General features: G+C 49.6%; 1 protein-coding gene across 9 annotated transcripts in view; it reads right to left on the bottom strand.

Annotated features, from left to right (window-relative positions):
- PHACTR1 (phosphatase and actin regulator 1) overlaps positions 1 to 12,301 on the bottom strand; it is a 566,563-nt gene that overhangs the window by 255,209 nt on the left and 299,053 nt on the right. The window contains exon 1 of one of the 9 annotated variants that reach the window (XM_045497378.1): positions 5,059 to 5,323. The exons of the other annotated variants lie outside the window; for them this stretch is intronic. Within the exon in view, the coding sequence (XP_045353334.1) occupies positions 5,059 to 5,308 (250 nt within the window). The 5' untranslated portion in view covers positions 5,309 to 5,323. Of the gene's footprint in view, positions 1 to 5,058; positions 5,324 to 12,301 lie in introns of those variants that run through there. 9 annotated transcript variants of the gene reach the window in all.

The following is a 12,301-nucleotide window of genomic DNA, read 5'->3' on the forward strand; positions in this document are numbered from 1 at the left end:
CTTCCCTAGTCTCATTTCTAATCCACCGGACTTATTAGAGGCATGGGTTTTAACTCTTAAACGTAGAGTAGAAATGGGTGCTTTCGTTCTGCACACACAGGAAAGGATACCGTGGTATCCTAAAGTGACCCAGCTAGTGAGTGCAGGAGTCAGGAGCCAGTCTTGGGCCATTACTAGAAACGGCTTCCTTCACGAAGGAACAGGTTCAGTGAGTAGCCCTGACACCGAGTGGTGATTGGGTCCACGAGGGACTGTTCGCCTGACCATTATGCACCTCAATTTTCTCGCCTGCAAAATGAGGGCTCTGACCCGCAGAAATCCAAAAGGCATTCTCTCCCAAAAGGCTATCTTGCTGAATGAACCCTAGAGTCCGTCACAGAGGAATATTAGGACAAATTGTTGTCACTCTAAAAGTTTCCATTGGAGGGGCACCTGGGTGGCCCAGTCGGTTAAGCATCCAACTCTTGGTTTCGGCTCAGGTTAATGATGTCGCGGTTCGTGGGTTCGAGCCCCACATCAGGCTCTGTGCTGATGGTGAGACGCCCGCTTGGGATTCTCTCTCTTCCACTCTCTCTTCCCCTCCTCCTCTCAAAATAAATGCACTTAAAAAAAGTTCTTGGGGTGCCTGGGTGGCTCAGTCGGTTAAGCATCCGACTTCGGCTCAGCTCATGATCTCGCGGTCCATGAGTTCAAGCCCTGCGTCGGGCTCTGTGCTAACAACTCAGAGCCTGGAGCCTGTTTCAGATTCTGTGTCTCCCTTGCTCTCTGCCCCTCCCCTGCTCATGCTCTGTCTCTGTTCTGTCTCAAAAATGAATAAACATTAAAAAATTTTTTTGAGGGGTGCCTGGGTGGCGCAGTCGGTTAAGCGTCCGACTTCAGCCAGGTCACGATCTCGCGGTCTGTGAGTTCGAGCCCCGCGTCAGGCTCTGGGCTGATGGCTCGGAGCCTGTAGCCTGTTTCCGATTCTGTGTCTCCCTCTCTCTCTCTGCCCCTCCCCCGTTCATGCTCTGTCTCTCTCTGTCCCAAAAATAAATAAAACGTTGAAAAAAAAAATTAAAAAAAAAAAATTTTTTTTTGAAAAAGAAAAGTTCCAATTGGAATCCACTAGGAAACACGGAAAATATTTCTAACCCGTAAACAAAATTTGGAAATGTATCTAGTGAGTCAATGGATTCGTGAATTTCTATGTGAATATTTGAGTAGAAATCATATTTAGTAAAATGGCAACCTTGAAATATTGATCAATCATATGTGAAAGGCACAGCAACCTGCAATCATTAGGTCTTATCTCTAAATCATTTCATTACTTTTAAAATATGCCACCATAAGACAGAAGCTTCCAAGTATTTTTGTTCTTTTTGTTGTTGTTTGTTTTAAGCAGGCTTCATGCCCAGTGTGGAGCCCAACGTGGGGCTTCAACTCATAACCCTGAGATCAAGAGTCAGACGCTTAACCAACTGAGGCACCCAGGTGTCCCTCAAAATTGTCCTAAAAAGTGTTTTAAAATGTTAAAAAGATTTTATTTCTATTACAATTACTTGACATTACATCTTAGTAATGATTCATGATGTTATAATTCCTATGGTGATCCCTCCCTATTAACAGACTTAAAAGGGATTCAAATAAGAATAGAAAATACAGTATGTTAAGTATGTATAAAATTATATACAGAAATACCTTGCCTTCTAGAATAGATTCCTCCTTAAAGTTGATTTTCAACTATTTGTAAATTAAATCATATTCTCATATTGACTTCCAATGCAAGTTCTGTGATGATTTAGCCATGTTTCTTATAGCTTTACAATGTGCATTACTTCTAATCTACTTAGCTAAAACTTTCTCTCCCTCTGTTCCTACCAATTCCAACCTGTCAAGTAGATAAGGCGGATTAAAAAAAAATAATGTACTAGGAAGTTCTGCAATTCTAATTCCATATCCTAATAAACGTGGTCTATTAACTGCACATGTATATAACATACATACACACACACACACACACACACACACACACACACACACCATAGTACCTAATGCTCTACATTCAGTGTGGGTGACACTTAAAATCAATTTGATGGCAAGATGGAAAGCACCTTGATTTTAGAGACAAACACACGAGGGTTGAATCTTTCTTCTACCCTGTACTTGCTCTGTGTACTTGGCCTTTAGCACTGAAATGCAACAGAAGCTTGTTTCCTGATTTGCGAATGGCTTCAATAATGTCACCAAAACAGCAAAAATGAACAAAACAAACCTATCGTTGACCATTAGTGGTGACCTGTAGTTTACAATTTTTTTTTTAAATAAAAGTTTACTTCGAATAAGGTCAGCAAAGCATCTTTAATACTAGTCAGTAGATACCAGGAATTTTTTTTTTTTAACACTCTTAAGTAAAATGGCAATTGATAAATGTAATTTCACCTTTAATGAATGCTCAGCCAGAAATACTTCTTTTTAAAGTGTATTCTATGTTAGCCAAATATTTTTAGTTACAGGTGGTCTTTAACTGAAAGTTAACAAAATTTGCTTTTAAATATGTTTAAAATAACTGCCATCTTCTTTTTTTTAATGTTTTATTTTTGAGAGACAGACGGACACAAGTGGGGGAGGGGCAGAGAGGGAGAGACACAGAATCCGAAACAGGCTCCAGGCTTCGAGCTGGCAGCACAGAGCCCGACGCGGGGCTCGAACTCACAGACCGCGAGATCATGACCTGAGCTGAAGTTGGCTGCTTAACCGACTGAGCCACCCAGGCACCCCTGCCATCTTCTATATAAAGAAATCGAGTGAGAGAGTCTGTGAGCAAGGCCTCTATAAAATACTGCCCACGTAACATTTCAAGTGAAGACTTGCCAACTCGACCACAATTTTCCTGGGTTGCCACTAAGTGGCCTCCTCAATGCCGCACGAGAAACCAGACACATTCATGGTGCTGGCAACAACGCAAGGAAACTCCTCCTCAATGGAGCCCCACCAAATCTGTTTGCAGGACTATCTTTCCTCCACATTCCCTTCAAAAGAGCTGGCTCTCCGGGCATACAGAAAAGAGGAGTCACGTCGAAAGGAGCTTCTAGAGAACTTCTCGAACAGAAAAGTTCACTCATGACGAGCCATCCTACGAGGTTCATCTTTGCAGGAAGTGAAATTTACTGGAACTTCCTTCCCTTTGACAGCGGGCAGCACTGTTCGGGGCTCCGGCCATAAAAGAAGGGCGAAACTCAACCTCCTTCTATTTCCTGGACTACAGGAGTGCACCACACACATTAGGAAGGCAGGGTTAGCCGCCTAGACATGGTCACCTGAGGTCTCCCCCATACTAGCATCCTTTGAATTAAATATTTTAGTTGCATCAGAGGATACGCAAACATCCACAGGGCGTTCCTTAAGGCATTCCAGGGTGTTTGAGACCGCAGAGATGATGCGTGTCCCAAGCATAAATAGGTGCCATAAGCTAAAAATACAAGCCTGCCTCCTCTGACCCTGTGCACCAACATGCGTACCAAGGACAGCATTCATACCCCTGGGTAACCACGCATCCTTGAGTGCAGACACGGAACCTTTCCTTGCTGTAGCCACATTTCCCGATCCTAATTTAAATCAACTCCCAAGGCTGTGAGAGCAGCCCATGTGTGGAGCACATCAGTCCACAGACTGATTCACTGAACAGTTTAGCCTGCATCTCATGCTCTATCACATTCATTACATGGCAAAAGTCTGCTTTTGCATCATCCCGTTCATCCATTTATATTCCGGAAGCGCCCTCAGTTGATACAGTACCCAAAGGACCAAACCGCAAGTCGGTAAGTGTGTGCTTCTCATGAAAGGATCTCCTCCCCCACACCTCACAGGAGATTCACTGGTGTGCTCTGTGTGCCAGGAGGGCCCCAGGTCTCCTTCTGCATGCCTGGTGCCATCCTGCATAGCCTCTCTCACAGTTTAATCAAAGAAAAGTATCATTACACGGGCAGGACTCTAATTTTGAAAAGACATTAGCCAAGCCACAGTCGCTTCATTACTCTGCACTTGAAGAGGCCCACAAGGACCGGAGGAGGGATACTCTCTGTTCTTCCAAAGGGAAGAAGGGAAACCCTCCTGGTGGATGGGAAAATCTGCCTGCCCAAGCAAGTGTGCGTGTCAGCGAGGCCATGAGCTTCTGGCTGGCCAGGAGCTAATGCTCTCCCTGCAAAACCTACCGCCCAAAACTTTTCTGCGACCTTCAGGGGCCCTCCGGAGTCGGCTCTGTGAGCTGCTTCGGAACCGCCCGGAGGCTCCGGCCAAATGCACGGGCGCGTCCACATCTGCAGAAGCTGCTGCCTGGTCCGCGCCAGCTGTCCCTCGTTCTGGGCTCCTGCAGCCCAGAGTCGCTGGCGGCCGGGCACCCTTTCCCCGCCCCACTTCAGATCAGGTCTGGGGGAGCTCTCGGGCTGGCACCCAAACGGGCTCACCTGCAGGAAGCCGCTGCAGGCCCCTCCCCCACCTCCCACGTTTTGGCCACTGGGGCATCATTCCAAGAGGGGCCGGCAGCTGCGCTCCAAAAATCACAGCCATGTTTCACTCCAAACAGAAATCATTCAACAACTCCACAAGTCTCCAGGGCGCCGTGGCCGAGGCCGAACCGCCTCTCCAAAGTGAACCCACCCGAACCCCACATCTGTAACGCCGCCCCGGGCAAAGCCCATCAGAGCGCAAAGATGGGAGGGAGAATGAATGGCTAAGAAGCCCGGAAAGCTAGGAAAGCAGGTGTAATCACCTTTTTAAAGCTAATAATGCTACCGCTGACAAATCTCCACCCCACCCCCCTCCCCAAACCCCACCTCCCCGAGAGGAAATCCCAGAGCTGCCCATTTAACTGTTTCAAAGCCCTCATTTGAGGCTGCAAATACAGCTGCTCGGATGCGGTCCCGGTGTGGCTCCGGGCTGCACTCCGCAAAGTGCCGGGCGGGCGGATGTCCCCGCAGTTCTCCGGGGAGACACGCCGGCGGCGCCCCCAAACTGGGGACCGGCCGCGCCACCTCCCCGCCTCCCGCGCTCGCCGCCGCCCCGACGGGCCTCGGCACTCACCGTCCCGGGCGTCCTCCCCCCGACTGCAGTTGCTGCAAATGTGTTTGATCTCCTTGCCCAGTTGACAATGGATCACAAAGGACACGTTGTTGTTGTTGGGGGCGGGCTCCTTCAGGGGCTTCATCTTCGGCAAATAAAAAGCTTTCTTTTTGGGTCCCTGGGCGCTCGCTGCTGGCACCGCGCCCTCCCTGCAGCGCGGCGAGCGGAGCGCAAACCTCCCCGGCTCCGCGGCGCGCGTGGGCTCCGCCATCCGGCCCCCGGGCGCCCCGGGCCGGGCGCCGCTCGGGCCCCCGCGCGCTGCCACCCGCGCCCCGCCGCCCGGCCAGCATGCCCCCGTCCGGCCCCGCGCCCGCGTCTCTACGGCATGGCCACCGCCGCGGGGCGGGTCGAGGGGGGTGGGGTGGGGAAGGCGCCGAAAGGGTCTCGACCTCGCCGCCCGAGCCAATCCGAACCCCGCGGCGCGAGGAGGGCTTCCGGGAGGCGCTCGGCGGTCGCACCTGGGACGCGGCGCGCCCACCTCTCCCGCGGCCTCGCGTGCACTGCCTCCCCGCGGCCCCACCCTCCGTCAATCTGGGCCCCGGCGATTCGCGCCTGCTGGGCTTTGCAGCTACCTTCGCTCCCTCTCCAGCTCGGGGGCAGGACGCCAGCCTCCCCCTCCCCCTGGTCTTGGAGCCTCGCGCCGCCAAATGCAAGCAAGATGGGCCACACCGGAGGCAGCTGCGCTCGGAGCCCTCGGGGTGCGAGCGCCCCTCTCGTGGGCCAGAACACATCACCATTCTCTGCTGGGTCCAGCCCACCGCCCTTGACTTTTCGCCGGAGCCGGCAACCTGTTAGGGCATAACTGATCTTTTCACCCTGCGTAAAAATCCCCCCAACCTGAAGGGGGCCTTCCACCGGCGTCCTTCAAACTTAGAATAACACGAAACAGGAAAGGCTGCTTTTATCAATCCTCAGAAACAACTTGCAACTCAGGGAACCCAGCTCATTTGGCTTGAAGGTTCCCCCAGCTGTCTTAGCACGGTGAAGAAGGCTCAGCCAGGCGAATGATATCTATCGAGATGTCCAAAGAGAGAAGTGTCTTAAATAAGGCAAACCCATGGCTCAGTGGGGTTGTAACCGATACGAGTTAATCGAGTTTGTCATGCGCTTTACAAAAACTAAATCATACTATGTCTATTACGGTAATCTTGACTCGGATATTGCCAAATCCTGCATCACCTTTCAGAGAACTAAGGCTTGGAGAAGCCGCAAATCACAACCACCTTGGGTACTTATTTAAAAAATAGAGATTTGGGGCACCTGGGTGGCTCAGTCGATTAAGCTTTCTGACTTCGGCTCAGGTCATGATCTCGCAGTTCGTGAGTTCGAGCCCCGTGTCGGGCTCTGTGCTGACAGCTCAGAGCCTGGAGCCTGCTTTGGATTGTGAGTCTCCCTCTGTCTCTGTCCCTCCCCTGCTTGTCCTCTGTGTGTCTGTATGTGTGTGTCTCAAAAACTAAATGAACATTTAAAAAAGTAGAGCTTTGGGGACCCTGGGCCCTGGGATTCTGGTTTAGGAGGTCAGTGGAGGGCCAGGAATCTGTAGCTTTAACAAGCTCCCTTCTGTGATCTTGATGCAAAGCATGAATGGTGAAACAGGTGCTTAGAGCCAGGGGGTCTAGCTCCCAGGCTGGGGGCTCGGGCTTCCTATTAAACCTCCTTCCTTGTGAACCACGACCTTAACCCCTTTTTTTCCCCCAGGCCACTGAAATACTATCAAAGGAGGTATTATCACCACTAGTGGTTTCTAGGAATTTTCCCCAAAGTTAGTTTCATAATAGCCTGTGACTGACACCCCCCCGCAAAGGCAAGTCACTGCTAGCCTCTCCTCCAACTGGGCCAGTTCCACACGTGATGGTTCCCCTCCCACATAAAAATGCCAACAGTCCACTGGGGATATCAAATTCCCGCGTTCTAATAAGCGTCTGATCATTGCAATGCCACCACTCCCTCATTGATATTGCTGCTCATCTGCAAAATGTTCCGCCCAAATCAGCAGTTTCTTCTTCGTGACGTAGTTTGGGACGTCAAGCGGTGCCACAGCCTGCTGGAGAAGTAGGTGCCAGAGACTCACGTGGAATTCACGTGTTGGAGTTGCAGGCTCTTGAAGTAGACAGCTAGTCTCTCCTGGGGTCCCCTGGGGCCTTCAGGGACCCTTCTCTTCTCACCTAGATTACCAGCCGAGAACCAGCCACGGGCAAATCTCACTGTATCCGCTCAGTGTCCGATTCCTACCACTCAGTCCCTGGCTCATTATAATTCTTACTCTAGACATAGCAAAAGACCCCTCTGTTGTATCAGTGGGGGTATACGACGGAATGTATTGCATTGTGTTACGGGCAAACCTTTGTTACTCTCTTTTCCAAATCCTCAGATCCCTCCCCTAAACTGTATCACCTCTTAACTACCTTCTGGGAAAAAAAGGACGCGTCTCTTCTTCAACGGCTTTTTAAAATTGCATGTTTTTCCCACCTTACTCAATGCCTCACGGACCAAGAGACCTGCGTTAACCCCATATGGTCCTACTAAAACAGCTAAGCCCGCTGCAATCCTTTATGCACTCACGGAACACTAAACCAGACCTACAGGCTCCGGGGGTCTCTCTTTTAATTGGCCAAGTGGTAGAGCACAGAGAACACGGCCGCGACCGCCAGCTTGGGCTCAAATATTAAAAACGATGCCCCACCGTTATGGGGGCTCTTTATTCAACTCAAAAAGACAAAGGTATACCTCTGAGTGCCATATCCTAGGCTGGGGATTCATCTCCTTCAACTCCCTTTCTTGAATTTGCAGCTTCTAACTGGCCACCGGTGGCTATTTATACTTAAGTTGATTAAAATTAAACAAAACTAAAATTCATTCCTTCAGTTGCCCCAGCCGCAGTTCACGTGCCCGGTAGTCCCATGTACCTAGTAGCTACTGAATCAGTCCGGGCAGAGGGTAAAACATTTCCATTATTGCTGCAAGTTCTAGGCGACCACACTGGTCTTAGAAGATGTGGGACTTCTAGGGGCGCCTGGGTGGCGCAGTCGGTTGAGCGTCCGACTTCAGCCAGGTCACGATCTCGCAGTCCGTGAGTTCGAGCCCCGCGTCAGGCTCTGGGCTGATGGCTCAGAGCCTGGAGCCTGTTTCCGATTCTGTGTCTCCCTCTCTCTCTGCCCCTCCCCCGTTCATGCTCTGTCTCTCTCTGTCCCAAAAATAAATAAACGTTGAAAAAAAAAAAAAAAAAAGAAGATGTGGGACTTGTAGTGTCTCGGGCCCAACCGGGAGGCCGAGAAGGCACTGTCTCCTATTGTCACAATAGAAGGTGGCTGGAGAAAGGACCAGGATGCAATAAACCTTAATGCTGGCGGGAGTTTGGAAGAAGATGGCTGTGCCCAGTGGCTCCCGGCACTGTCCTTCCTGTGACCCTCAGCAGGCAGCGGGACAGATACACACACACATCCGGGTGTCTTTTCTTGACCCTCTTCTCTACCCTGAATGCCACCTCAGTGAAGCCTTCCTCTGATCCATTACTATAACGTCCCTATGGCTCCTGATGCCGAGAGGTGTGCATACAGAGTCTGGGTTTGTGTCACCGCAGAAGACAAACCTGTGAATTATGATCCTTGCAATCATGGCTCGGCTCTGTTGCTATTGAAAATCATCTTCCTGGGGCGCCTGGGTGGCTCAGTCGGTTAAGTGGCCGACTTCGGCTCAGGTCATGATCTCCCGGTCCGGGAGTTCGAGCCCCGCGTCGGGCTCTGTGCTGACCGCTCAGAGCCTGGAGCCTGTTTCAGATTCTGTGTCTCCCTCTCTTTGACCCTCCCCTGTTCACGCTCTGTCTCTCTCTGTCTCAAAAATAAATAAACGTTAAAAAAAAAAGAAAAAAAAAAAAGAAAAAGAAAATCATCTTCCTGTATGGATAATGAAAGAAAACGGCCATCCACCAGCATTCTTGAAAAGAGGGTTTTTTGTGAGGTTTTTTTTTTTTTTTTTGAGAAAGAAGGAGAGTGTGTGAGTGAGGGAGGGGTGGCAGAGAGAGAGAGAGAGAGAGAGAGAGAGAGTCTCAAGCAGGCTCCACACTCCCGCTGCCCAACACGGGGCTCAACCCCATGACCTTGGGATCATGACCTGAGCCGAAATCAAGAGTTGGGCACTCGACTGCCTGAGCCACCCAGGAGCTGTGGGATTTTAATTTGAAAAGGAAGGAGGGAAGCACTAAAAAGGAACAGTGTAGAACATCATGTCACCTGTAACGGGAATTCTCAATGCAGCCTGTGTGGGATTTTTACCCAGAGGATCCAAGTGAGAAAGGCTTCCCTGCGGTCACTCTCAGTGTCACTTAGCCCCATGGCAGTCTTGTTCCCATCCCTTCTTCAGGATACACTTAACGTGTAAATCCCCTCCTTGAAACTTGTTTGGGGCCCTAAGACTCACTACTCAAAGTGCAGTTTCCTAGACAGGCAGATCCGGGTCACCTGCGAGCCTGGGAGAAATGCAGCGTCTCAAGCTCTGCTCCAGAAGCTGCGTGTTAGCAAGACTTGCACGTGACTCAGTAGTTCATCAGGGTTTGAGAACCACCCCCTAGGCTTCATCCCGGTAACAGCATTAATTGCCTACCAGTTGAATACACATACTACTTTCAAACTAAATAGCAGATAGGACCCCTGATCTTTCAGAGCTTAAAATTTAATAGGAAAGCAGCACCTGGGTGGCTCAGTCGGCCGAGCGAATGACTTCGGCTCGGGTCATGACCACATTTTGTGGGTCCGAGCCCCGCGTCGGGCTCTGTGCAGACAGCTCAGAGCCTGGAGCCTGCTTCGGATTCTGTGTCTCCCTCCCTCCCTCTCTCTCTCTCTCTCTCTCAAAAATAAATAAACATTAAAAAAATTTTAATAACAAATTAATAGGAGAGAGGAGGCAGCCAATGAAAGGACATACGAGATTTACAGAACCCACGCAGCTGAAACACACAAATTTAGAACTAGAAGCAGCCAGGGAGAAATATGCGTTTAATACTCGGAGTGGGAGCCGTGTGTAAAGGGAATTCTGCAGGGATTAACGTGGAATCGACAGAAGTGGTGAAGCACGTCGGTCTGAAGGAGTTGGGAGCAGAGGGGTGGTGACAGGCGTGGTGGCCACATGGAGAGTGTGCAAGGTCACAGGCTAGAAGGGGTTCATGGTGATGGGGTGGGGGTCCAGGATGATCTTTAGCCTGGCGGGAGCGTTACACCCCGCAAGGCAGCGTGTGAAAATCGGGCTTTCCAGAGGACACCACCGTCGTGATGATGCGAAGGCAACCGGAAACCGTAAAATTCCCCACGGCCACATGTGAGAAACGGTTTGTGATCAACTCGGAACTCAGCTTGTGTTCCGCTTTCCGCCTGTCCCTGCCCATCCGACTTTTAATGCTCAACAGTTATTAGGCTTAAAAGAAGACAAAATCCAAGGGCATAGGGGTGCCTGGGTGGCTCAGTCGGTTAAGCGTTGGACCCTTGATTTGGGCTCAAGTCATGAGCTCACAATTCGTGAGTTTGAGCCCCGCACTGGGCTCTGTGCTGACCGTGTGAAGCCCGCTTGGGATTCTCTCTCTCCCTTTCTCTCTGCCCCTTCCCTGCTTTCGTGAGCGTGCACTCGTATGCTCTCTCAAAATAAATAAATAAACTTAAAAAAATCAAAGGGTAGATATTTGGAAATGCTCATGGCATGCTTAAGCTCTTATGAGAAAGATAGAGTAGAAATACCAAATACTAATGTCAACACAAGGCAAAGCAGTGGAACCATTCAAGACAGCTATGCTTAGGTAAATACTACTACACAGATTTAATCTATAAAAAGACTTAACAGGTTTTTTTTTTTTTTTTTTCCTTCCTCACCATTTTTTTTCTACAATTTACACTCAGGCTCTCCATTAGTTGTTTTGTTTTTTTCCTCTTTTTTTTTTTTTTTTAAGATTTTATTTTCAAGTAATCTCTATACCCAACATGGGGCTCCCACTTACAACTCCGAGATCAAGAGTCACATGCTCTACCAACTGAGCCAGCCAGGCGCCCCTGTCTGTCTCCTTTCTTGTTCCTATCTTCCCTGTAGTGGGTTGAATGCTGGCCTTCCAAAAGATACATCCACATCAAATCCCTGGACATTTGGGAAAAGGTTCTTTGCAGACAACTAAGTGAAGGCTCTTGTAGTGAGGAGATCATCTTGGATGACTTGGGTGGGCCCAAAATTAGATGATAAGTGCCCTCCTGAAAGACACACAGACAGTGAGGAAGACACAGGCAAGAGACGAGACGGGGATGTGAAACCAGAACCAGAGCCTGGTGTGGTGTCGTCACAAGAAATGACACAGTCACCAGGAGCTGGCAGAAGGTGAGAAATGGAATCTTCCAGAGAGCTTCTGGGGCGGGGAGGGGGGAGATGGCCCAGCCCACACCTTAAATTTGTATTTGTGGCCTCCAGGACTGCAAGAAGATAAGTATCTGTTGTTTTAAGCCACCAACTTTGTGGTAATTTGTGACACAGGCCCTCGAAAATTCATCCGCTCCCTAAATATTAACAATATATTTCTTAACAGATTTTTTTAATGTTTTACTCACTTTTTTTTTTTTATTTTTTTTTTCCAACGTTTATTTATTTTTGGGACAGAGAGAGACAGAGCATGAACGGGGGAGGGGCAGAGAGAGAGGGAGACACAGAATCGGAAACAGGCTCCAGGCTCTGGGCCATCAGCCCAGAGCCTGACACGGGGCTCGAACTCACGGACCGCGAGATCGTGACCTGGCTGAAGTCGGACGCTTAACCGACTGCGCCACCCAGGCGCCCCTATGTTTTACTCACTCTTGAGAGAGAGAGACACACAGACCATGAGTAAGGGAGGGGCAGAGCGAGTGAGAGCGAGTGAGAGAGAGAGAGAGAGAGAGTCCAAAGCAGGCTCCAGGCTCTGAGCTCGAACTCACAAGCCGAAGTGAGATCATGACATGAGCCGAAGTCAGACGCTCAACCGACGGAGCCACCCAGGTGCCCCTGTTATATTTCTAATTTAAGAAAAACATCTATTTTTTTTCTTAGTTTTATCTAAATGTGTATGATGACAAAACCAGAACTGTAAACTAATCTACCAAATAGGTATTTAAGAACAGGGTTAAAAATGGCTTCCACATGGTCTCCGACCATGAATCGTTCCACACTACTGCTGTTCCTGTGTGTGTGTGTGTGTGTGTGTGTG

This window comes from Leopardus geoffroyi, chromosome B2 (genome assembly GCF_018350155.1).
Source record: "Leopardus geoffroyi isolate Oge1 chromosome B2, O.geoffroyi_Oge1_pat1.0, whole genome shotgun sequence".
In the NCBI taxonomy this organism is placed as follows: domain Eukaryota; kingdom Metazoa; phylum Chordata; class Mammalia; order Carnivora; family Felidae; genus Leopardus; species Leopardus geoffroyi.